At 35.3% G+C, this 27,094-nt stretch overlaps 1 protein-coding gene across 1 annotated transcript in view; it reads left to right on the plus strand.

The window, feature by feature from the left end:
* The window catches only part of m-cup (ankyrin repeat protein mann-cup), a 69,124-nt gene that overhangs the window by 22,282 nt on the left and 19,748 nt on the right, over positions 1-27,094 (plus strand). The window contains exons 2-6 of the mRNA XM_089088123.1: positions 711-978; positions 7,873-8,093; positions 11,077-11,179; positions 19,198-19,313; positions 20,718-20,941. Coding sequence (XP_088944249.1) covers positions 711-978; positions 7,873-8,093; positions 11,077-11,179; positions 19,198-19,313; positions 20,718-20,941 — 932 coding nt within the window. The remainder of the gene's footprint in view (positions 1-710; positions 979-7,872; positions 8,094-11,076; positions 11,180-19,197; positions 19,314-20,717; positions 20,942-27,094) is intronic.

Here is a 27,094-nt window from a genome sequence, read left to right on the forward strand (position 1 = left end):
AAGTCTCCACAACGACCACTTCTATATGAAGGGCCCTGCTTTAAAGAAAAAAAATAATAAACTGTAGATTGTGTCAACATTGATCTTATATGCCCTCAGGGCATAACTTAAAAGCCTTGCCGCGAGGGTTGTGGGGGAGTGTCCTCCTCAAAAATATATTTTCTATCTGGAAATCAACTACGCTGAACAAAATGGCTATCTCAAAATTGTGATGGTATGTGTTTGGGAGAATGATGGGCGTAGGGGGGGAGCTAGTTGCCCTCCAATCACTTTCAACTATTAAAAAGGGTACTAGCCACTCCAATTTCCAATCGAATGAGCCCTTTTCGACGTTTCTACGACAACTCCTTCGATACGAAGTGCCCGGGTATGAAAAAAAAAAAAAAAAAAAAAAAAAAAAAAAAAAAAAAAAAAAAAATTGTACCCATATCGTTCTTTACTTAGGCAGTGTTAGCGTGCTGCCTATGATATCATATCTTGTTATGGCACCCTCTAATTTTGACTAAACATAGTGTGCCTAGTGCACAAAGTCCATATCACTTTTGAATGTTATGTATTATGAATAAACACTTATTCCTATAGATGCTTGTCAAGACGGTTTTTGAAGCTGTTTACAGTTGGTGCCTACACTACTTCTTCAGATAACGAGTTCCAGTCTTTAACTGCTCTAACTGCTTTAACTGCTCTAATTTTCATTGTAAATCTTTCAGGAAAAGGAGAGGAAGACCATAGTAAATAAGAAGAAAGATGGATGCACACCTCTGTTCATTGCTGCCAAGCGTGGTAATGTCGAAATTGTTGAATACCTTGTCATTACATGTCATGCAGATGTTGAAGAAAAGGGCCTGTATCAAGTACCTGATGACCAGTCAATACATAAAGTGTCACCACTTTGGTGTGCTGCAGTTGCTGGACGTCTACAAGTTGTTAAATGTCTTGTCAAATATGGAGCTAATGTCAACTGTGTCTCTGATACAGGTATTTGTCTTCTTCTTCTTCATAAGTTTGTCTTTGCTTGGTGCCTTAATTTGAGTTTTTTTCTCTTTCTAATTGTCAAGACATACAACTCATACAAGCCATTTTTGCTCTCCAATATTGCTCTTTATTATTCATATTCTATACATAATTGCTGTTCAACCGAGTCAAACCAAGTTACAACAGTATTTAACCCCCAAAGCGTGACCTGGTACGACTAGGATTGCACTTTGTGTATTTTGTTATTGAGTGATAAATTTTGTTTTTTTGGTATATTTTTTAGTTTAAAGTAGAAATATAATAAAAAAAGTAATATTGATAAGTCTAATGACATTTCTTGTTTTAAAATATAAAAGTCAGGTATATAATACACACAAAACACACAAGAATGATACAGGCGTAGTACAATCATGACTTGATAAATTTGCATTGTTATTTAATCGTCAGGATATAATGCTCGACATTTGCTTACAACTTGGAGGACATATCGCTTTTGGCCTCCATCTTTTGTCAGAAGGTTTTTAAAGTCGTCTTTTAATTTAACACCACGCTCAGCCATATCATTAACTACTTTTAATGTTTGACAATTTTCAGTCCTTTGTGGAAGCCGTTATTTTGAGGCCAGGTGCTTGAATGTTGTCTTAGGGAATCTGTTTTTATAATAAATTGGTCAAAGAATGTAAACGTTTCTTTGGTTAGTAAAATTACCAATCCTCCATCAACTTCCTGTTTTAATTTTTCTTACCTGACTTTTGGGTTTACAACCAAAGTGTGTCCTGATGGCTCATCAGTGCTACCAAGCAATTTATCCGCCATTAAAAAGTTTTTGTCGTCTGTAATGGTGGGATCAAAAAAAGATAATCCTGCCAACTCTTCATTCAAATACCACAAATGGTTCAAAATTTGGCCAGGTCTATTTCTTCATTGTCGTTGTCATAACCTTTATAGTCTAACAGACTACACAAAATACCTTAATCTTCCTTTGGTGCAACCTGAGCTTTTGGAGCATTGAACCAAGCTTTACAACAAATTTGAACTAGAAAAACAGATATGGCACACACAGAACTTTCTTCTTCTTCAGAAACCTTAAATTGACGACGAAAAATGAACATTTTAAAGCAGTAAATAGCCTTTGCCATCCACCTAGGGTGATGAATGGCTCCTGGAGTTCTAAAACCCACAACATTGCCGTCTAAAGATCCAAAAAATACCAGAGCCAACTGCAATAGCTCCTTATAGTCATCTCTGGGATGGCTCTCTGTTAATTTGGTTTTGAGTTCAGAAGCAACATTTGCAATTACTTCTGGAGTTAGCTGCTTTTTGTACTAGATTGTCACTGATACCTTTGTCATATTTTCCCTTGTCTATCTTGGGCAATACAGTGAGGAATCTCTTAAAAATGTCGGGATAAGGCCCAGTAGTTGACCCTATTTTTTTGTCAAATACACCTCTTAATAGAATTTCCAAGATATGATGATGGCAAGCTAGGCATAACAACTCTCTTCCTAACTTTTGCTCCAATATGATACATGTTCCTATGAGTTTTCCCATGTTGGATGCTGTAGTGTCAAAGCACATAGCCTTAACGGTGCTGGGAAGACTCCATTCATGTAGGCATTCATATACAGCCATGGCCTGCTCCTCTCAAGAGCTGTTTATTGTTACAGGAACTTCCAGCAACTATTCCTCATCGCTATATGAAATTGCAATAGCTGTTTGCTCACATTGTTCATTTTCTAAAACACCCGGTAAAAGTTTACTGTCCCAATGGACAACCAGGGGCTCTTTTTCAGGAATATTTACTTCATAAAATTTTTCTTTAGTATATTGTTCTCTGAAAATTTGCCTTCTATGGTGTAGTGAAGTTTTCCAGACTTTGTCTCGAAAACTTCATTAAAACTTTCATGTGTCCCGATGTCTCGAAAACTCAAACTTCATGTACTCCGATGTTTTTTTCTGGTCTTTTGAAGTTTTCTCCACTCAGCGTGAAGTTTTTCCAGCTTAGTAGTTGCATGTTGCTCCTGTTTAGTCGGAATTTGAGCTTTCTCCCAAAAGATGAACAGTTCCGTATGACAAGTTTTGCTGATTCTCTTAAAGTTAATTCCACAGCACATAACTATGAAACAAAAATTGACGATCTGAGGGTAGTTTACAACCGGTGATCTGAAGAATGGGATAGCCCACAAGAAATATTTTATCCTTAGCCCGGCTTTGTACACTTGATGTGGATGCCATTTCAGAGTCGACTAGATAAAGATCAGTTCATAGCATAAATATTAAAGTGTGGCAAAAAATCTTATGCTCTTCATTAAAGATTTTTGGAACATAATAGTCGCACACCTTCCTTCATTACTCCGCCTTCATTATGATCTGATTGAATGCCAATTAGCAACTTAAGCTATTGCTTTGATGTGCTAGTAGGCCTAATTTACCAAAGCGCCTGCTGTGATGTGACCCATTTCTGAATAAACTTTTCACTGCTGTATAATATTTTTGCTGGTTCCTTTTCTTTTTTACCTGTCAAACGGAACTTTCTTTGGTAAGCTAATCAGGTAATCCCCATAGAATAAAAGATTAAATTTGAACAAAAGGCTCGTTATGTTTGAAAATTGAGTTTCAAAATACTTTTTAATAAAAAAAAATGTTAATTTTGAGACAGATTATGCAAAAACCCGTCAAATTCTTAGAAAACCTCAAACTGGCTCCTAAAGGTACCAGGTCGCGTTATTAGGGCTAAAGGCTGTAAAGAACCCGGATAAGGAACTTTAAATATTTAAAATAGGCCCTCCTGATTTCTATTTTATCCGACTGGTTAAAAATGTCCCATAAGGGAAATATGTGTAGAACTCGTGGGAGATAAAGAGCAATTTAAACTTTTACAAGGTAGCGTTTACTAGGATTTAGCTTTTATCCTACTTCGTCAGTACACGCATTTTGGATCTTACGTACGGCTCTGGCAAATAGTAATATCCGAATTGATTTTAGGGATGTATCAACAGGAAAACCAAGATACACAAGTTCATGCAGTGGTACAAAATCAGAATAACCCAGATTTACTTTATCAGGGGTTTCAGAACCGTTAAAATTAAATAGAAACACTTGAGACTTAGCCGCATTTAAAGAAAGACCAATCTCATTATAATTTTTAGCAATCTCCCTAAAACTTTTTCCCAAACTAAACACAGCCCTACTTAAGTACTTAGGTTAGGAGCGCCAATCGCATCACAAATAGCAGACACACTTACACCGTTCAATATACAACAAGGTGATAAATCGCCTTTGGCTCGTAGGGTCACGTCATTCTAGATAGGAGGACTGGTAATGGCTCCTTGTTTAATTCCAATATTCAAGAGGAGTTCTAAAGAACGAACCAAAGATCCAATCTTTGAACGTACTCGAAGATGTCTATACATACAATAAAGAGGTCGAACTACATCAACAGATACCCCCTTTTTTGATAACTCATGCATAGTCTGAGAATGAATTAGAGATTCGAAAGCATTACTACTGTCATATGCGCCAATAGCCAAAGGACTATCTGACCTTTCAGCATCCTTTAATATTGTAAATAAACTCCTTAAAGCGTGGTAGCAACCGAGACGTGGTTGAAACCCAAACTTAAAAGGAGGAATGACACGCTGTTGACGAATATGATCAATAATCAACAACTCAAATCTTTGAAACACACACTAGAAACTGTAATGGGCCTATAAGACGAACATTGAGAAAGTGGTTTCCCTTTTTTCAAAACCGGAGTTACAACACCCACACATAAGCAATCGGGCACAACTCCAACTGTAAAAATCATCTGGAACAATAAAGTGATATGGTCAAAAAGGTAATCACTGGCACACTCAAAATGGCGTACACAAATCCCATCCGACCCACAAGAAAACTTTCTTTTAAGCTTCGGTATAACCTCTTTAATCAAATTAACTCCAAAGATTACCTGCTCAGATCTAGCTCGACTGTTCAAAATACTCTTAATTTCATCATCAAACTTTTTAGCCTGTGGACTATCAGGGGCTTTAAACTGGCCAGAAAAATGAGCCACCCACTCGGACTCGGGTATTTCTAAAGCACTAAAAACAGTAGGTCGACCGGGGCGAGACTTCCAAAGCGAATTTGGATCGTCAGCGATTTTTGATGCTAATTAAGCTTTGATATTGGAAACATGATCACGGAGCGCTCTGCAAAACTTTCTTTTCGTGTAAATACGGACGACATTTACAACACCAACTCTAAGCCTATCACAGTCTTGCCATATACGCAACCATACTTTAGCCTGGGAACAAGCACTAACTAAAATTGGATTTCGAGACCAACCATGTTCTTCCGTTTTTACTCGAGACTTGCGAACAGGTACACCTGCATGATCAGCACACCCAATAGCATGAATAATTTGTTCACAATATAGATTAAGCTGTAAGCGAAGCTCAGGCACAATCTAAACATATCTTTTTGTTCTAGGATGCATGCTTCTGGAGAGCCGCTATTCTATGAATTTACCTATCTATTCGATATATATATATATATATATATATATATATATATATATATATATATATATATATATATATATATATATATATATATATATATATATATATATATATATATATATATATATATATATATATATATATATATATATATATATATATATATATATATGTACCTATACCTATTATTTATTAATAATAAAATTAGTCGATGACCCTTACCCAGTCCTAACTGTTTGGAATCAACGAACAAAACGTTTAAAACCAAAGATTCGGATTTTCAGAAAACTTTGGGTTGACTTACTTTAATTTTGATTATTTTTAGATACATGGGCAAAAAGATGAAATTACCACCGATGGATAAAACTGCACTGTCAGTAGCACATACAGTTTTCAAACCCTGTATTTTAAATGTTAAGCCTATGTTTTTATACTTTTTTCAAAATCTAAAAATATTTTCTAAAATTTTCATTTTGATTTCCTAATTAGCCTGTTTCTATTGGGAGTCTTAAGATTTTAATCATGATTTCTGTTAAGTGCCAAGTACTTTGAAAATTCAAGAAAAACAGATAATAAGGCTGGATAGCTTTGGTGTCTTAAAATGTCTTTAAGTAAATTTATAAACTATTAGCAACATAAACAATGTGGGGTTACCCAGTAATATTAGGGAAAACTTAAAATAAGCTATATTTTGATTCTTTTAGTTTTAGATTGGATTTATTAAAATTAAGTTGATTTGGATTCTAGCTTGCCTGTTGCGCGTTGCTGGGATCTTAAAAGAAAGGAAATTTGAGTACGGTTTAGGATTTAAGAGACTAGATAAGATTTTGCGAAATATGTGCTAATATGAAGGCTTAAGGTAAGGTTACAACAGGTAGCACCTGCATTATGTTCTTTACTTAAGCCATCAGAATACACTTCAAAATATTAAGGGAAATAGTTAACATTCTTTTCGTTTAAAATTATCTATGCTTCATTATTTGAGTTTTAGAATTTGTAACATGGCGAGAGACGGAAATTGGAGTGGAGTTGGGTCATGAAAATTAAAAGAGTCACCCTCTCACATGAAAGCCAAATCTGCGCTTTTCTAAATTTGTCGAGTGTCTGTAAAGTTTTCTAATTTTATTTTTGTTTATGGCTCGTTCAGACGCATGGGAAAACCGATGAGAAAAAACGATCGGTCCGAGGGAAAAGCGTTCAAACGATAGACTCAAAACCTTCTCCTATAAAGCACAGATAACACGCACTTGTACGGGCCAAGTCTCTAAGCTAAGTGTATTTCTAGAGACTTAGCTTAGAGGAAGTACCTTCCCCGAAAGAGGAAGTACCTTCCGATTGGTACTATTAAAAAAACCGATTGGTTTTCCCATGGTACGGTACCGATCGGTTTTTGTGCGTTTCCCAATATGTCTGAACGGGCTATTGATGTTATATCAAGTTTAAGAATTTTTTTAGTCTAGCGTTCAAATATTGACATGATACACCTCCCCCCTCGCTCTATAACTGTCCAAGTTTGCTTCTTGTAGAAAATTTAAGTAAAGATTTCAAAACAATAAACAATTTGCATTTTTGGACAAAAATCGTCATTTCACCTACCCTCAGAGCTGTAATTTTCCATATTTGTGGCGAATTTACAAATAACGATTTTATTTTTGAAATAAAATAGAGTTTCGTTTCTGGGTATCCATATCCTGTACCACATTTTTGTAAAAATCTGTAAAGATGGGACACTGGAGAATTAGGGAAAATATATATATATATATATATATATTTCCCTTAGTTTATGTAGGAGTTCCATATTTATGACAAGGTGGATTTTTGCTAGGTAAATAAAAATCACTTGATTCCGAGCTTTTAGAGAAAGACATTCCCGTTTGATAGCTGTGAAGTGATTCTCATATTCTTAATTGCTTCGCATTAAATGCTGCACATTGCGGCAGAAACATTACAATAATTTCCAAGTTTCGCTCGGAAGAGGACCAACTTTGGCTCGGTGTCTAATGTTCGTTGAATAGGATTTTCCGTAATAAGGTAATTGTTCGTTTTCCAGTCTAAAAAAACAAAACAAAAAACGATCTAGATAGGTCACGACTTAGGCAAAATTCAGGCCTTAATGTTGCATTTTCCATAAAAATGACGTCATAAATACTCAGACGTCCAATATACTAATGGGTTCACTTTTTACAGCGAATAAAATGAAATTAAAGTTAATTTGGGAAAGGGAAAATGAAGGTCATTTTCATCATCAGAATAAGGTTATTTTAATATCCCAGACATTGAAGATTCAAATAACTTAATAAAGCTACTAACTGATATTATAGCTATAACTTACAGTTTATAACTTATAAGTCGACCAAAGTTATGTAAAGTTGTTTAAAAATAACCTACATCCTAGGCTCTACTCCAGTACGAAGTGCTTGTTTTATGACCTATTATGACATAGTCAAGTTTTTGGTTGAAAGTGGTGCTGATATCACAATACCCAATTATAATGGAGGCACGTGTTTAATCAACTCTGTTCAGTCGGTTCCACTGTGCCAGTATCTACTTGAAAAAGGAGCTGCAGTAGATGCTGTTGACATTCAAAATAAAACTGCGCTTCACTATGCTATTCAAGTAAGTAATTATCTAGCCAAGAATAGCTTGATCTTTTATTGTTTTTTTCTCGATGATAATAATAAATAAAAGACGCAGCTGGCCTTGGCGGGCCATGGGCTACTTTTTGGTTTCATAACCGACTGTTTTAAGCACAGGTCGATAGCCTTCTCGTGCAATTCTCTGAGGGATAGAATCCAGCTGGAAAATCATAGAATCAACTGAGTAAAGTTGCCTAAAATCTGCCGAATTGTGTGTCCTAAGTAGAAAAAATACTTAAAAAATTGTTTAAGGGATGACTGAAGACATTTTTGGTTTCAGTACAGTACCATATCCAGGGCGGGCAACTGGGTTTGAAGCCCTCTTCTCCCTCCAAAAAAAGTTTGCCTGACTCGCAAAAAAGTAAAAAAATCCCCCCCTTCCCCCGAAAAAAAATCCTGGATGCCCCATTCTCTATCTTTTGCAATAAAGTTAAAAAGTCCTCAACGCCTCGCTCTTTACACTAAAGTTTTTTACTGTTTTAAAAAGTAGGGTGTTAAAAAAGAGTCAAATATTCAGCGTAAAGAGTGAGGCATTGAGGAGGAGACAACCCCTTACGTATACGGAATAATTGCTGTTAGTTTTAAGTTTTAATGTCGCTCCTTTCATTCAGTTAAAAAAACTTATTTTTTGTTTAATTTCTGAACGTTTTTCAACTAATCCAGGTTCAATTTGGGCTAACCGTGCATGAAAAATTGAAACACAATTCGCATATTAGTTTTGGCAGATTTATTCCAAATATGAAGGGTCGCCCCTCCTCAATACCTTGCTCTTTACGCTAAAGCTGTTAGCACATTTAAAAAAGTTTCCTATTCTAGTTAAACACCCCCGTGTCTGAATTTTAGTAAACAGTCAAACTTTAGTGTAAAGAATAAGGTATTGAGGAGGGGACAACCCTTCATATATGGCATAATTTCTGTTCGTTTTTCAAATAATGCCGTTAAACCTGGCTCACCCTCTGTGAAATATACCCCTCCACCTCACGGAACTCCTCCGTTTAAATTTAATCCAACGTAAAGTGCACCCCCGTCAAATTCCCTCCAGACAGTTCCTATCTCGCTTAAAATCCACCCCCCCCCTCCTCTCTACAGAATTGTTTGTGGACGATTCATCCTGAAAAATTCTTCTTGGCATTTTTTCATTGGAATAAGACTTTAATTCATAATCGGTTTCTTGGTCACTCCAGAAATACCCCTTCCGTGGAAATTATTTCCCAGAAAACAAAACGTGCAGAAAAAATCCCCTGGATAAGACCCCTGGAATATCTTCGTATAAAAAATTTGGCAAAGAGATTGTAAGACAATTAAAAAGAATTTCGTATAGTAATTCTGTCAAGACCCCCCTGTGTAACATTTCCCCTAGAATATTCACTCATCAGAAATGTCCCTCCCAAGGAAAGATTCTCCCCTTAGAAGCTACCCCAAGCACCCCCCCCCCCCCCAAAAAAATTGCTGTATACTTCCCAATAACAAATACTATATATAAACAATGAACAAATTTCACAACTTGTAGCCTTTTCCCCGGGGACTGTGGCGGGTCATTTTACACCTAAAGATGTAGTTGTTAGATTTTTCGACTATGCTGAACAAAATGGTTATCTCAAAATTTCGATCTGGTGACTTTGGGAAAAAATTAGCGTGGGAGGTGGCCTAGTTGCCCTCCAATTTTTTTGGTCACTTTAAAAGGGCACTAGAACTTTTGATTTCCATTCGAATGAGCCCTCTCGCAATATTTTAGGACCGCTGGGTCGATACGATCACCCGTGGGAAGAAAAAAAAAACAAATAAAAACGCATCCCTGATTTTTCTTCTGCCAGAAATTTTTTTTACAAAATTCCACATTTTTGCATATAGGAACTTTAAATCTCTACAATAGGGTTATCTGATACGCTGAATCTGATGGTGTGATTTTCATTAAGATTATGTGACTTTAGGGGGTATTTTCCCCCTTTTTCGAAAACAAGGTATTTCGAAAATAAGGAAACGCCACAGCCATTTCGTTTCTTCCAGATTTCTACTTCTCTTGATGAATACCAGCGAAGAAGACCAACGTTCAGCCAGTGACTTGCGAAGTTTTTAATTCATGAGTGGGTCCGAATCTTTTGTAAATTCAAGCTGGGATTTGAGAAAGACTGATGAAAACATAAATGTTTGCGGTCAACATTGATCGCGCTGGTGGCGCGTTGCCGACAACTCACTGACGGTGGCGCGCCAGTGGCGCGATGCCGCTGCTATTTTGGCCCGCTGCCGCCGGTCTTCCCTTATCGGCGTGGCGCCGGGGTCTAACTTAGGGAACCGTTTTCTCTGGGAATATGCCTGAACTTACCGTAGGATTTGTCACAAAACCTTGGATAATTCCGGACAAACGTCGAAAGCTGTTTTTTCGACTAATGATATTTTCAAAATATTTTTGTTATTTTTATTTCAGGAATGTTGCTTTTATATTGGCTTATGCATCGTCTATACTTCTATTTTTGAAGCATTGTCCTTAAAGAAAAAACACCATTTTGTCACAAATATGTTTTCAGCTATCAAAATTTATTTCTGAAATTTAGAATTGTCAAATTTTAACTTTAAGTTCATCCTAAATTACCCTCTCCAATTCCTCATCAAGATTTGCCTTCGTAAAAATTTGCCAATTATAACCTAACTGATGATTTTTAATGAACCTTCAAGAACCTTCACTGAACCTACTGAAGGATTTCTCACAAAGCCTTGGAAAATTCTGGCAAAATAGGAAAGTATATTTTCAACCAGGGCAGTATCCAGGATTTTGTTTAGAGGAAGGGGTACAGGAAGACGCATAAAAACGCATACTTTTTTTTACATGCATTTTGTTACGTTTTTAGAAATCGGACAAACATTTTGGAGGGGGGGGGGAGAGGCTAAAAATCTCCCTCTACCATGGACACGGCCTTGTTTTTAACGGATGATATTTTAAAAAAGTATTCAATTTTTTTTTTCAGGAACATCGCTTAGATACAGCCAAGCTGTTGATTCGATTTGCTGCTGATCCCTTCATCAAAAGCAGATATGGTGATGATGCTCTACAGACTGCGTGCCTCAAAGGTAAAATACCAACTAATAATAGGCCATTCTCTCTGAGATGTTGCTTCTAAAATTCATATTCCTTTGCTGAATAGTTTCCCCTTCCTGGCGACATACACATATTGCCGTACAAAATTACGTTATTAAAAAATCTATTCCCACCGATATATAGGTAGCAAGGCCGTATACAGGGTGGGGTTCCGGGTTGAACCCCCATCCCTCCCTCTGAAATTTTGGTCTTACTCGTAAAAACGCAGAAAAAACGCATATAAACAAGTTTTTGATGTGTTTTTACTTTTAATTTTTTATAACGTGAAATGTAGAATTCCGTAACATGTCAAATGTTATGTATACTTCATATAGGCATAATATGAGATAGCGTGTGAAAATGTCAGATACGACCTTTAGGGTAACAGCGACGACATATCGCATCAATGATGTTAGGTTGGGTTTTTGTCTTATCTGGTTTTTATTTTTCAGCCTTCGTTTATTATTAGGGGATTTTTTCATTCACGCAACGTTGTGACTTTTTTCTCTTACGAATTGCTTCTTGCGACCTTTCGGTGGGACGCGAAAATCCACCTATAGTAACTTACGACCCTCTATCAGATATATTAATCTAGTCAAAATCAATAAAAATAAAACATGGTCCATAAAGCTGCACCTGGTCCTGACCATGGTCCATAAAGCTGCACCATGGTCCATAAAGCTGCACCTATTTTGCATGCTACAGGCTGTGTAGTTTTGATAAGTCTAGCTGTGCATCCAAATATATTCTGGTCGAATTTGCTCTACGATAGTTGGAGTCAACAACAGGAAAACCTGCAGAGGCTCTTTAATCAAATGAATTTGTTGGTGAGCTACTCTTCTTGATTTCAAGTTTTAGGGGCTTGTGCTACTTTCCTTCTCTGAAAATATAATGCCCGTCCCCGTGCTGCTCACCATAAAGTTTCTAACAACGTCTCTCCAAGCTCAAGGAATTAGAAAATATTCATAGTTACATTGGTTGTACCGGATGCCTTGGGGCTACCAGTTATTTGATATGGTATCGTATAGGCTACCACTCTTTGATCTCTAACGCCACAGTGCTATCACTGGCAGTACTGCTAGAGTCTAGTAACGTGATCGAACCCTTAAAAGGGCCAAACTATGGGCCAAGAGTGCCACAACCTGTGTCACCGCTAATGTCTCTAGCTATCTCTTTGGAGGGTAAACGAACCCTCTTGTCGATATATTAATGACGGTTTTTCTCTCAAACTCTTTTCCTACCCTGACTGGGTTCAGGGAAAATAATCTTACATGGTTGGAGAAAATGACTCACTTTTAATCTCCGAAAGGTCAATTCCAACAAAACATATATCTACAAACTCTGAAAACAGACTAAAAACAAAATCTTTACTTTTGTACAGAGAAAATTTGTGTAGGGGTGGACCCTGGATTGACCCTGGCCAATCCTATAAATGAAAGCTATAAATGCAAAGACTTTTTGAATACCATTAACTATCAATGGCCAAGTCCAGATAGACAGAAATAGATTTTATCCCAAAAGTTCACTTATTGCGAAATTACTGACTTGCCAACGAGACTTTAACTTGTAATTGAAATTATATTGTAAGCAAACTTAATTAAGAAAAGGACAGGCCATTTATCTGAAAAAAGAAAGAAAAGGGACAGGGACAGGGAGCCACAACATACATGATCGACTACTTGTCTCTTCAATCTTTCTTTTCGTTGACCGTTTAAAAAATGCTGTATTGTGAACTGTTTGCACTTTGCTGAAAACATAGAACTCGCGCATAAGGAATAAGCATGGTTTCTTCTTCTTTCTTCTATTTAACAGCAGGCGGGCTTTTCAGTATAGCTATTTAGCCCTTTTCCTTTTGCTTCACTCTGTGGGCTACAGAGCTACTGGCTTGATTGCCTCATATTTATTAGATATATTCAGATATGGTTTATGTTTAGGCTTAAAAGTTATCTTCTTCTTCTTCTATTTAACAGCAGGCGGGCTTTTCTGTAATACTATTTAGCCCTTTTCCTTTTGCTTCAATCTCTGGGCTACAGAGCTATTGGCTTGATCGTCTTATATTTATTAAATATTTTTAAATATCTTTCAGTAGATCTTTCAACTTTAGGAGTTCAAATTTAAGAAGATAGATATCGATTTCTATGTTCTATGTACTGCTATAGTTGGCTAGGCTCTTGGCTGACAGTGATATTTTGTGGTGTTTGAAGCATTTTAACAGTTTGCAAAGCAAGGTGTTGTGCAGACCTTACCATATTGCATTCAAATAAGCAATGGTAAAATGTTTAATTATTCATATTACAATGCCTGCAAAGAGGGGACAGGGGAAATGAACCAGTTGAATGAGGATACTCATACACAAACGCAAAAAAATTTATACCATTGTCTTTTTAATAAATTCTATGATGTATTTTAGAAAAATTTTGTATGGAAAAAAAACAAAAGCTATGATTATTCTTATAAAAATTAATAACTAACGGTCTCCATAGGTAAATATCTCTAATGGGGATTGGTCTTCTACTTGACTTGTCAATATTTATAGCATTTTTTGCTATTTCATCAACCTGATGGTTACCACTTATACCAGAGTGGCTAGGAATATACTGAAGATAAGTTCTTATTCCACTTGAAGCAAGATTATCTATAATACTGATACAATGATAAGTGTCAATGTCCAACTTATACTTAGGAGCTGAGGCCAGCACCTCAAGGCTTGATAAAGAATCGGAATACACTATAATATTAATTGAATTAGCAATCAAAGGTTGTTTTTTCTTAAGGTATTCTATTGACATGATTAAGGCTTTTAACTCAACAGACATTCTGGATGCTGTATTATAATCTGTTGCCCATTACAATGTTTAGAAGCTGACGGAAGGCACCACTTACGACGTATTCATTTATTTAGGAAAAATCAACAAATCTTTGGAAATGGTTTTTAGAGGTAATTGTATTAAGTTCAGTAATTTTTTTCTGGACAAAAGCAATGAGGGTTAAATCTTTATTCCACTTTGAGAAATCAGTGTTTATTATGGGAATTGACCAATTCCATGGAGGGGATTGGTGGAAAGTAGGTGCTATAGACTTTGCCGGTACAGGGTACTTCTTCTGAATATTGGCATACTGATCTGCAATGCCTCTATACATGGCTGAATTTCGTAACCAATTATGTAGGGTGTGTGAGCTATTTGATTCAATGTTTGTAAGATGTTTTATCTTACAAAGATTTTGTTTAACCCTTATTGTTGATAATCCACTCTCCATAAGCAGAAACTTGGTGCTTGTGGGTTTCCTAAGACCAAATATGAGACTTATTTTATCGTTTTGTATTGTTTCAATTTTTTGCATCTCGGTCTTTGCACATGCACCATAGACGATGAGCCCATAGTCAGTATGGGGTCTTATATGTGATTTATAAAACTGGAGTAAGGCTTTCTCCTTACATCCCCAGGGTGTGGAAAGAAGTCTTTTTAGTATATTTGTTTTTCTATAGCATTTTTTTATTGTGTTTGAAATGTGGAGGTGGAAATTAAGTTTTTGGTCGAGCATGAGACCTAGGTAATTAATATGATTATCTTCCGGAATAGTTGTTCCATTTAGAGTTAGTCTTGCATTAACATGATTTCGCTTTCGGGGAAATTGGATTATTTTTGACTTGGTAGGTGCAATGAGTAAATCTGAATGTTGAGAGAATTTTTCAAATTGGAAAAGTGACTTTTGCAGCTTTGACTTTCATATCTCAAAGGTGTTGCCAGATGACCATAACACCAGATCGTCAGCATATTGTAGATTCGTGTTGGGGAGGTTCATGCCCCAGAGATATAGAGCAAAGAGGAGGCGGCTGAGGACTGCCCCCTGAAGAAGGCCTTTGATTATTATCTTTTTGGGTGAAGGGGCTAAGTTTACACAAGCAATAAAATTTCGCAATTCTATCAAATATTTTATGAAATATACTAGGTGAGGGGATAGTCCAAGGTTTGCAAGTTTATTTAAAAGGATTTGGTGGTTCACATCGTCATATGTCCCTTCAAAATTTAGGAAAGCTGCAACTAGGACATTATTTTTTGAGAATGATTCATTTATTTCTTGGTCCTAATATGATGTATTGCATTATTCATTTCCTGGATTAAAAATGGGATGGTTATATACTCGGATCCGGGGCTTGTTTGGTAACTTGGGTTCATAGGGATTGGGGATATTTTTCTGCAATTATTTTATGTTAGATTATTAAAAAAAAGAGAAGCAAATAGCTTAGCTTATTCAATATAATTGTCATAATGGGTATTATTATGTATAAGCTCATACAGGAGTGGGTTGGGGGAAGTCTTTTTCCCACAGATATGGCTTATGACTTCATGTATAATTGGCTCATGTGTTTCTCTGGAGAGATTATTTGCAAAATTATTCCAGTAGTTATAATTAGCCTTTATTATAGCCCTTTTTAGGTTACATTCTGCTTGTAATTTTTTTAAATATGAATTAGGTGATGTTTTTTTTATGAATGCTCTCCTAGCTACCTTTTTTTGTTCTCCATTTATTTTGACACTCATTTGTCCACCATGCTTTGGGAATGTATTTAGGGAAGGTTTTCTTGGGTGTTGTCCTTGGGATAGCATGATTAGCTGTATTTATTAGTAAAGATGCCAGAACTTCGGCATGTGTGTCAACTGTTGTGTTTGAAATGCATGAATTTTGGGTGAAACTTGTAACTTCATCATTTAGCTTATTTTGGAACATAGGCCAATTTGCTTTAGTGTTGACATATCTGGAGGTATGTGATAAGGTTTCAGCAGGTTCATTTAGGGAGCAAACGATAGCAAAGTGGTCAGTACATAGACTATCAATTTTATTTATATAAATTTTATTCAAAATATTTAATGACACAATTTGTAGGCCAATTGAAGAGAAGCAGCCACTTTTGGAGTTGAAATATGTATTCAGGTTTGGAGGGGTAGCAACAGCTAATTCAATATAATTTGAAGTCATACGCTCAATGAGCTAACCAGCTTTATTTGCTGGTTTATTCCCCCACAAAAGGCTGTGGGCATTGAAATCTCCACAAATAATGATATTTTTTAACATATTAGAATTATTTATATAGTTGAAGGAATCCATGGCATCTGTAGTTTGGCCATTAGGGTTATAAAAGCTTATTATGTAAGTTTTTGTATTATTCAGCCAAACACTGATACCAATTCCATCAACATCATTTACAAAATCTGAAAAGTTGATGCCACAGAATTTTATATTATTATTAATTATTAAAGCTAATCCACCTCCCTTTCTCTCTGATAATCTATGCTTTCTCAGGATAGTATATCCCACAGACTTAATTTGGTGATTTTAGGTTAAATGATTGTCCTGGAGGCACGCAATATTAATGGATTTATTATTCATAAAAGACAACAGTTCATTTAGATTATTTTCTGTGAGTGATCTTACGTTCCACTGGAGTATTGATATGTGTTGTGTTGTTGATTTATTTTTCATATGACTGTGTATCAATGTTCAGTTTTGTTAAAAGTAAAGCGAGATCTTTTTTTGCTTGAATGAGCATATCATCAGGGTTGTAGATTTTTGCCAATTCTGCAATGATTTTTGTTTTCTGTAGTTGATGTATGTTCATGGCCTCAAAGTGGTTATCCCAAAGTGCTTTATGCTGATTCTTCTTCTTCTTCTACCTCATCTCTATGCTTCTACAAAATAATCTTATTTTTCTTTGGACTATAGTAATGTAATGTACAACAAATTTGGACAAAAATTGTACGACAAGCCCACTCTGTATCCCATGTAGGAAGGATCCCAAAATTACATTAGAATATTTGTCAGTATGTAAGGAATTTCCAATGAATGTTCGCTCATCAGTTATGTTTTGTATCTTAATTTAAATAAATGGAAAAATTTGAGGCTCAGTGAATTCAAGAAGCCTCTTTGTTTTGTATTTTGCATGACCACAGGTGTGGGAAAGTACAAAGCAATATTAAAGATTAAATTGGATATAATTCTTCGCTTATTTTCTGCAGAAATTGCTTGCACCAAATTCTTTTCTTCTGAAAGTTTCAAGGCATTGTAGACATTTTAATGCTGCAACCACTTTCGGGCAATGACATCTACTATAGATGTCATATAAGGTTGAGAAAATATTAAGTAACCAAGGTAAACACTCTCTGTTTAGTAGAACATTCCTTCACAATTATATACAAAGAGGACGTAAGTGACAAGTTATGATAAAAGGTGGCCCACGTGCTAGTCGAAACTACCACTTACAACTTTTACGTGGGACAAGGTATTACATACGTCTTTTCAACGGTCTTGGCTTCCCTGTTCATATTTATACACTTCCATTTAATGGGAACTACACTTCCGATTATTATTGTGTTTCAACGTGGCACAGCGACGATTAGTAAAATAATGAAAAGTAAAATGAATAATTTCTTTGTGGATTGCTCAAAAAAATTGGATTGTATTGATTTCTATTAAGTTATCTCTTCCTTTTATTTCTCGCGTAGACTGTTTAATAGATAGAGTAGATAGTTTAAACTTCTGATTTTTTTTTTTTTTTTTTTTTTTAATCCTCTAATTTACATCTTCTGGTCAGCAGAAACGAAAATTGAAAAACAACACACCTAAAACTTTTCGATCTGACCAAAATTTGTATTTTTTTTCTTTTTTCAGCTTAGACATGTGAAGCCAAGGTGTAACTTGTGTCCATTTGATTTGTCTGTCTTTCTTTCACTTTCTTATCGCATTTGTCTCTCTTTTCATCTTTGCTTCTTTTCTTGTATCATGAAATAAAGTCTTTAAATTAAAATTCATAGAATTTTAGCTCTTTTTTTAAACTCTATCTAAAGTCAAAGCTTCACAGAACGATAACTGTCGCAAGATTTTAATTAAATCTGAGTTTCGCAATTTTTTGACTTTTTTAACTTTTTCAATAGGATTTTTAAAAAAAAGTCAAATAAAAAGTAAAAAGAAGTCTGCAAAAGCCTAATTTCTTTAGGCATGTACCCCCCCCCCTTTTGGTAACGCTTTTCTACAAAATAACTGTGGATTTTTTAATAGAGTTACAAAATGAAACGCCAAATACACTGATTATAAGTATTATAGTTTGTAATTATTATTATGTTTCAAATATTACTTCCCGTCTTTTTTTGTATTTATCTGATCCCACTGCTTTGCCTTCCCAACACATTGTTTTGTCTTTAAATTATGTATTCATATTTTTACGTTTTTGTATTCGAGCTTTGCTCACTTTTTGTCTCTCCTTTGTCCACTTTTTAATGAAGAGTAATGATAATTCGAAATAATTTTATTCTAATATGATTATTCGAGGTTATTATTTCTTGGTACTCCATATTTATGAATAGACTACGCGAAGTAGGTATGCAAATACGTTTTCGCAATGAGAAGCTAAAAACAAAGTTTATCATGTGATCTTCTACAAATGTTTTGTAGAAGAACCAGTGCATGCGTATATTGACTTTGATATCAATTAAATCTATAAGTGGATGCGTAATCACTTAATTGATTACTCCAGGAGTGACCGGGAAGGGGAAGCCGTATAGCATGTTCAACTAAAAACTGTATATATTTAGGGAATGCGTCATCCGAGGAAATGTCTCAGGACTACCTTCTCCCCCTCACCCTAGAAAAATTTGGCGAAAAACATGTCTAGTTGTGCAAATATGTGTATATTTATGCCCAAATGTAGTTTTGAAGCTTCAAACCGTTTACGTCCCGGGGTCTTCACTCCCTGAAAATAGGAGAACTTGTCGTTTTGGAACCAGTTAATGGCATTTTTGTTGCTTGTTATAGCATGTTGACATTTTATAAGCTGAATTTGAGCTAGAGGAAAAACAAGTATTGAAATGTAACTAAGAAAAGAAAAACGAAGGCTGAAACAAAATAAAAGTATATTTATATTATAGATTTGTATAGTTTATATAGTATATATAGTTTTTTTACTTCTTTTATTTCGGTCTTAATTTTATATTATATTGTTGTTGTTTTTTCTTAGGCGCAACAGATATCTTTGAATATTTATTAAACGAAATATGGTATCCTGTTGAACGAATAGCCGACGCCCATGAATTAATAGGAAGTACATTTCTGGATGAACATCATGATCTGCAGGTATCAAATATATTTCAGTATTTTCAAATGTTTGAATTTGTTGCCAGTTTTTTGTCTCTTATCTCATAGTAATGCATAAAATAATCCTAATCCATTCACCTTACCAAGGGAGGCGATTCCTTTAGACAATCGTTTATAAATATATGACGGCAGCGGGGGGGGGGGCCTAGACCCCTTCTCTATTAAGACTAATCTATGAACAAAAGCTAATGAAAATAGATTTGAAGTTTTTCCGTCTCATGTTATTTTGTTCATAGGTTTTCTTGACGTTTTCTGTTTTTTTTTTATTTTGTGGAATATGTTGAAATCCGTTTCCATAGTTCTACCGTTCCAATGTTAAAGAGCTGCATCCTATGTCTACAGTTTAGATTAGTAAACTTAAATCGTCTCTGGACATCCTTTTAAAATGCATACATACAGCACGGGTAAAACATTTCACTGGGAAGTGTTAGGCATATGATAGTAATTGTCCCTCCCCTTTCATGGTTAATAACCTCAGTGACCTCCTCATAATTAGTCCAGTCCAGTAGTGACAGAGTAATGCCCAGTAAGCGTGTAAACTCTTGTGAGAACATAGAGGCGTCCTTAATACAAAGGCGCCCAAAAATATTTTCTGGGAGGGGTATGTTGTATCTATGTTGTATGTTGTATGTTGTATATATCTGTAATTTATGTACTATGAGCTTGAATCAGGGATGTTGGGGGGTGGAGTAGTCTCCATTTTTTGGGCTCAGGTCACTTAATCCTCCAGTGAAAGTTTAATAGTACGTAATCCCTACTGGGTGGTAGAATCAGTTTATAATCTGGCTTGATTTTACCTCTCCCCCCCCCCGCCTATGTCTTTCACGCTTTTGGTGAATGATTTCATTAGTACAGACAATTTGGCAATCTGAATGTCCAAAAGATTTTGAACCGTTTGCAAGGTTTGGAGCAAGATGTACTTTATGTTCCTGTCAGACTTGATGAAATGGTCAGTAAAGTCCAAGAAATTTTTAAACATGAATATTTCGTTCCCCTGTAAATCTTGATTCTTTTTGTGATTTCCCCCTTAATATCCTTTATTTTTTCACCCAACTGTTTTTGTGTCTGTTTCCACTTTGCTTGCTCTCCAACCAAAATCCCAGCTAGTATCCGACTTAAAACTTTCCGATTCAGATGTCATGGCATACAATCGTTTTCACTGTAATCTGGAGGAGAAGCCCTAGGTACCCAAGAATATTTCTGCCATAAAAAAAAGCTTCTTCTGTTTGAATTGGCATGTTTGGGAAACAGAACAGTAAGATCATAGTTGTTAAAATGTTTTTTTTTTACCTTAATAAGAAAACAAAAAATTTATTTGTGTAATTGAAATATATCCTAAATGCATACCCCTATATAACTTGCTAACACTTTCTCCCTTTTTAGATTGCCTTAAGGTTTTGGAGGTCTGCTATACAAATCAGAAATATCCCAGAGCCCCCCGTAGAGAAAGCTGTGTTGCCACCAAATCCGGCTTACGGAAACATGAAAGAATATGAAACACTTGAAGAGTTAGACAACATGGCTGGAAATTTGGAAGCAATGCGGTTACAAAGTCTCATGATTTGTGAAAGAATTCTTGGGCCAAAGCATAAGGATTTGATTTTCAGGTTAGACAAGATCAGGGTTCATGTACTGGAGAGGAAAGGGGGCTGAAGCCTCTAGTCAGAACCTAAATGCACTAAAGGTGGTGTTCAACGACATGGAAAAAATGAAAATTTGCTTAACTGGAATAGTATATGTTTCCTATAGTCACAAAATATACTGAAAATTTGTCTTTACAAACATAAAGAATATGTATCAAAAATTGTGGTTCTATTTGGAACGTATATTATCGAGTGGATTATATGAGCCTCTCTTAGAAGAAAGAGTTGATAATAATTGCTGCATATTTCTGGGCAGGGGGACGGTACCAAAAATAGAAAACAGTTAAATTTTTAAGAAAATATGGGGGAAACCATAAATTCCGTATATTCTGACAGGGGAGGGGGGCTCCTATTCAGCTATCTTTAGTCATTTTGACTTTCTTACGAAAAAAAAGAATGAAAGGTATGTAAACCCAGATTTTAGCCTCCCCTGTTTCTGGAACTACTGTTCTCTAGCCACTCCAGACCTTATTCTTGACACTCTTTTTTATGGTCGTTTTTACGCACAGCCAATACCATTAAGGGCATCAAGGAGGGTGAACTAGTTCTTGTAACTAATTGTTTTTTGGGTGCTAATATCTAGATTATAGTGCAGTTAAGTATGACCCTGCCCCTCCTAGATTGCAGGATCGGGCCTTGCTAGTTTTGACAGCCCTTGATAAAGCAGGACATTTTGGACTCACTCATATAGCTTTCGGCTAGACTTGACAGTGAAAAATGTCACTTTTGTGTTCTATTTCAATAATGGGGTAAGTTAGGAAACGGGTTATGACTTCTTAAGAAAGCTATTTTTGTGGGATTTGCTAGAATAGGCATGGCCTTGATTAGATTCATAGATGAAGCGCCAGCTACGGCATTGCCAGATGGAAGCAAGGCGTTATATCTTATAAATTTTGTCTTTGAATAATAAAACATGAGATATAAGCTCAGAGGGTGAATGCAAGAGAGTGTTCGCTTGGAATACAAGTAATACAGAGACCAATACCTCCCGTCTCCACTTTTTTCTTCTTAGAGAATGATTTGGAGTCGAAATCCTGAATGTTGGTACATATTAATGGGTAACAAATGAAGTCTTGTTTTAATCCATTAAATTGCAAGTATAATGCCTCTGTTCTTCAATGAGGGAATTTTAATTATTATTCACAAAGGTTCACGAAAATAGGTCGTCCCTAAATGGAATGGGAGGAGGTCGTAAGAAAAATTTAAGGGAGATTAGAACTTGTCGGGAAGATTGGGAGAGGGTTTCTATGAATAGATTGGGATGGAGGAGGAGCGTGCGTAGTTTTGTTGGCCTCATGCGACTCGGTGCTACAGTGAGTTGTTGTTAGTAGTAGTAGTAGCAGCAGTATTCACAAAGGTTTAAAGATCTAACTATAATTTCTAGAGTAAATGCTGGTGCATAGAATGATTTTGGGAAAGAGAGATGTATTTGTGATTAGTAGCCATCAGGTTAACTTAGTCGAATGGATTTTGCATAAAGAAGAAAAATCAAAGTAGATTACTCTCAAATTTTTCGTATTTTACCGGTTCTCAGAAAGATACCGCTGACCCCACATAATATTATTACTACTACTACTAACAACTCACTGCAGTGCCAGGCCGTCTGAGGCCAACAAAGCTGAGTGCGCTCGTACTCCCCCTTTCTTCAAAGCTTCACTCTTCGCCCTCCTCCTAGGAAGCTCCAATTTCCTTTCCTCATTCCCTATGAGTTCTTCCCAACCCATTTGGGGACGACTTATATATAAAGCCTACATAGAAGAGAGGGGGTCACTTCGAAAAATTTTCACCTTTTCTACCACGAAAGCAGACGGGTGTAAGTAATATTTATGTACAGAAAATACACTAGATCACATTCATTTTTAGTTTTTTATATTACTCCTACATATAAAAAAAAGCAGAATTTCCCTCTTCTTCAACAGAGAGACCTTCACCAAAACAAAATCTCAAGAACTGTATTTGATCAGTTCATCTTGTGGCTCACTATTAATGTAAAACAACTCGTTAGTCTTTGAAAGCACATGCCAAAGGACTATAAAATGACTCGTCCAATGGTTGGAGAAAAATAGACTAATAGGGGGGGGGGGGGGTGAGAGGGTGGTTCCCTATTTCTTGCAAAAATTTACAGTTTGAATTGAAAGATGGCTTTTATGATTGTTGAGCAACATTAAGACAAGATTTTTTAAAGTTGCATTGGCTTGCTTCTGAAAATGTTTTATAGACAAATACCATACAACCACTTTGATGGGCAAAACCAACACATCTAGGGGGCTATCTAAAAGTATCCTTAAGCAGCAACAGATAAAACAAACAGTATGCAGACATAAAAATCTTCACTTTATTTGGTCAGTGAGGGGCGACACCGGACGCTTGGAGCTCATTCGGAATAGCCCCAAGACTATCGGAATCGCCCCAGACGGAAAAAAGAAAAATAAACAGCGACTGTGGTCTAGCCGGTTAGCCAATGAATATGAGAATCACTCTACAGAGAATACAAATAGAAACCTATAAACCGGCGAGAATGGAGAATTATAGCACTTTCAATAGATGGAAATGTTCTAATTTTCAGCAAGAGCTAAAAAAAACATCAGAGATTGTTATAAGCTATCTGGCTTTTCAAACTGATTTGAAACTTATGCCTATTTTGCACCTTATAAAGGCCATCTGCCATGAAATTTTTGTGTCCAACAAACTGAATATGAGATGATTCAAAGATTTAGTCCCCCCCCTATACGGTATGGCCCCCTCTACCCCAATTCTCACTAGAATGGCCAACTGGCAAATATTTGTTGAAAATTATGCGTTTGAGTTAAACTGAAATCAATATAAAAAAATTGATATTATGAAAAAGGAAAAATTAAGAAAATAATATTAAGGGGTTTTATTAATCAATGCATTAATAATGTATTATTAGTAAGTAATACATACTATTAAGAAAAAAATAATATTCAATGTTAAGAAAAAAAAAACTCGTGCTAAAATTTAAGATTTAAAAATGAGAAGAAATGAACGAAACAGAAAAGTTATTGCACATTAAATAATCTCGACCAATCTGTTAACGATTTAAAAAGATATTTCAAGAATAATACAATATCATAATGACAAACTGTTCTAACTGTAAGTAAAGATCTATTCTCGTCCAGAATGAATTTCAAAGAACCAAAGTTTTTCTGTTAAATATACAGAGTGAAATTGAAACTTGAGACGAACAAATTTTATCACTTCTCTGTCTTTGCAAGCTGTATCTACACAATTAGAGCAAATAAACTGACTGTCGATGTTTCACTAATGGGTGGGATTATCCAATAAGCGCTATACTGAAATCACAAAATGTAAGTTGGACAGTAGACCCGTTTTTTACACTGTTTCTTATAAAATTCAGGAATAGACTTTTTTGGGGATAATATATTTCATGATTATTTTGCCGACAAACCCAGGGTGAAGCTGTCTTGGTAGTGTTAGTACTGACGACTAACATCAGAAATTAAAATTCTTCGTACTATACACGGAAATAGCTATATTTTTGGAGTTGTATTATGGTTCATTAGCAGTCGGTTCTGGTCTCTCTTGCGCCCAGGGATAAATCTTGATTAGTGCCCCCCCCCCCCTCTCTCCCATCGTCTCCTAAAAATTTGCAGTCCAAATTTTTTCAAAATTTTCATTTACTAACAAAATTTTCCATTTGTCCAAATTCAACTTTTCTTACTTGGCCTCTGCGAAATTTTTAATTATCTCGAAATCCTGTAAAATACGAAAAGGTTTGAATACAAAATATCGCAAAAAAAAAAATTAATTAAATTATGACTGCTTACTTTTGTTTTCAAGGAATGGTGGTGAAAATATGTGAAAAATGAAAATTATTTAATTTACTTATACTTACTCTAACTTATTTAAATAAAAATAAAATTTTAAAAATTAAAAAATGGTTATAACCATTAGGTTATTTATTCGAAATTTTGCGCCCGTAAAATTTTCGTGCCCGGGGCAAGTGCCTACTCTGCCCCTCCTCTCTCTAAAACAACCTCTGTTTGTCAGGGATTAATACTAAAATGTGTTTGGTTAGTTTAAAATTTTATATTACCAGCTATTGATATCGTTTCTCATTTGACCAGTGAGTTGCCTTATTGATCAGTGTGTTATTTTTGTATGCTGTTTAGTGGATTTTTCTTGTTTCTGAACTACTTTCCTTTTTTGCTTTGAGTTTTTGACTGAATTTAAATTATATGTTAGAAGTTATTGATATTATGGCTGGTATAATACTGTCGGGAGTCTTATGTATCTGTTTTTTTGAAGGCTACTTGATACCTATAGCTCCTGAAACAATATTCTTGTTTTTTTTTCGGGTGTTTTATGTTTTCAGTAAACTACTAGTTTCGTATAATCCTGCTTATGTAGGAAAATATAAAAAGTCTGGTTATTTTGCCTTGGTTTTATAAATTTATATTCCACTGGACCACAAGCGATGATTTCTGTTTGTTATAAGATTCAATTTCGCTCTTTAGTTCTAACTTCGTATTTTTTTTTTTTTTTCACTCAAAATCGAGGAGTATATAAAATAAATAAATGAAATTACCAAAAAAAAGTACCAAACATTATTTAGATTCGGGGAAATAGGTTGTGCATAAAGAGAATATTTTTTAGAGTTTTGATAAAAAGTATCCATCTTAATTTTAGCTGATTCCAACTGATCTTTAACGGCTTCGTATTGTGAATGTCTGACGATAATTCACAGAGGTTCTAGTCGAAAAGGGACAATTCAAAACTGTCTGTCCGTATTTTGTAAAATCTGCAATGATTACTTAAATACAAAAGTACTCAATCTGTTTTAAATATTCAATAAAATTATTTTATATATATATATATATATATATATATATATATATATATATATATATATATATATATATATATATATATATATATATATATATATATATATATATATATATATAATCCCGCGTTTAGTTGTATCCATTTCTGCATAAAAAGTATGTTGTGTAAATATTTCATCTGTAAGAAATTGAATATTTGAAAAGAATGAATGAATTGTGAATATTTTTTTCCAAATGAACCGTACGCTGCCTCAGAATAGCTCTTAATGCGTTTCCTTTTCTCTCTTTTTGTTTTCTTTTTCGTTTTCAAACCCAGTTCACAGCACTCATTATTCATACGTTGAAAATCTGTGAAACTTAGGTTTATTCCTTATGTAGATACTTTTTATTTTTGTCTATGTTTCTCTAGATTGACGTTCTCTTGTGCTGCATACGTTTGCATGTTACGCACCGTATTCTTCTCCTTTTTTATAGTGGAGGTTTCTATTTACCGTCTTTTAACTATCTTCTTTTTTCACAAAAAAAATTCTAATCTGTATTCTTATTTTCTTTTTGCGTGAAGTTGTTCTTTTTCATTGTTGATTCATTTATACAGACAATGATTAATACAGGAATAACGAAGTTGAATAGTCTGTTGTCAGCTCTGACTTTAAATATCTCTCACCTTCATCTTTGTTTTTTTTTTTTTTTTTTTTTTTTTTTTTTTTCTACTGATGTTCATGGGCCTGAATTTGCTGATGTTTTCTTCAACAATAGTTACATTTCACTTGCAATAGTTACAAATAGCCGAGAAAAATGACGTTAATGTCAGCCAGTGGAGAAAAAAAAAAAATGAAAATGACAAAAAGGAAGTGGACAGAAAGGACACAAAGGGAAGAGGACAGGGAAGAGAGGGAAGAAGAAAAGGGAAAAGGACAAAAGCAGATATTTCGGCAAGGACCTCCGCCAAGCCGTCTTCAGTACTCCAATAAAAAGAAGAAAAACTAAACTTTTCAGGCAAACTCAGACAGATCAGAAGAAACACTATTACTACTAACAAGTCACTGCAGCACCAAACCGTCTGAGGCAAACAGCTACGCACGCTCCTCCTCCATCCCAATATATTCAAAGCCTCCCTCTTTACTCCCTTAAGGGAAGTTCTCATTTACCTTAAATCTTTCTTTATGACATATCCCACACCCCAACCGCGGACGACCTGCTTTCCGTTTAGCCCTAGACGGTTGGCCAAAAAAGACAATCTTTGGCAATCTGCCATCCTTCATCCGCAGAACGGGCCCTAGCCATCTCA

This window comes from Artemia sp. Qi Xiang Cuo, chromosome 4, assembly GCF_049724085.1.
Source record: "Artemia sp. Qi Xiang Cuo chromosome 4, ASM4972408v1, whole genome shotgun sequence".
Lineage (NCBI taxonomy): Eukaryota > Metazoa > Arthropoda > Branchiopoda > Anostraca > Artemiidae > Artemia > Artemia sp. Qi Xiang Cuo.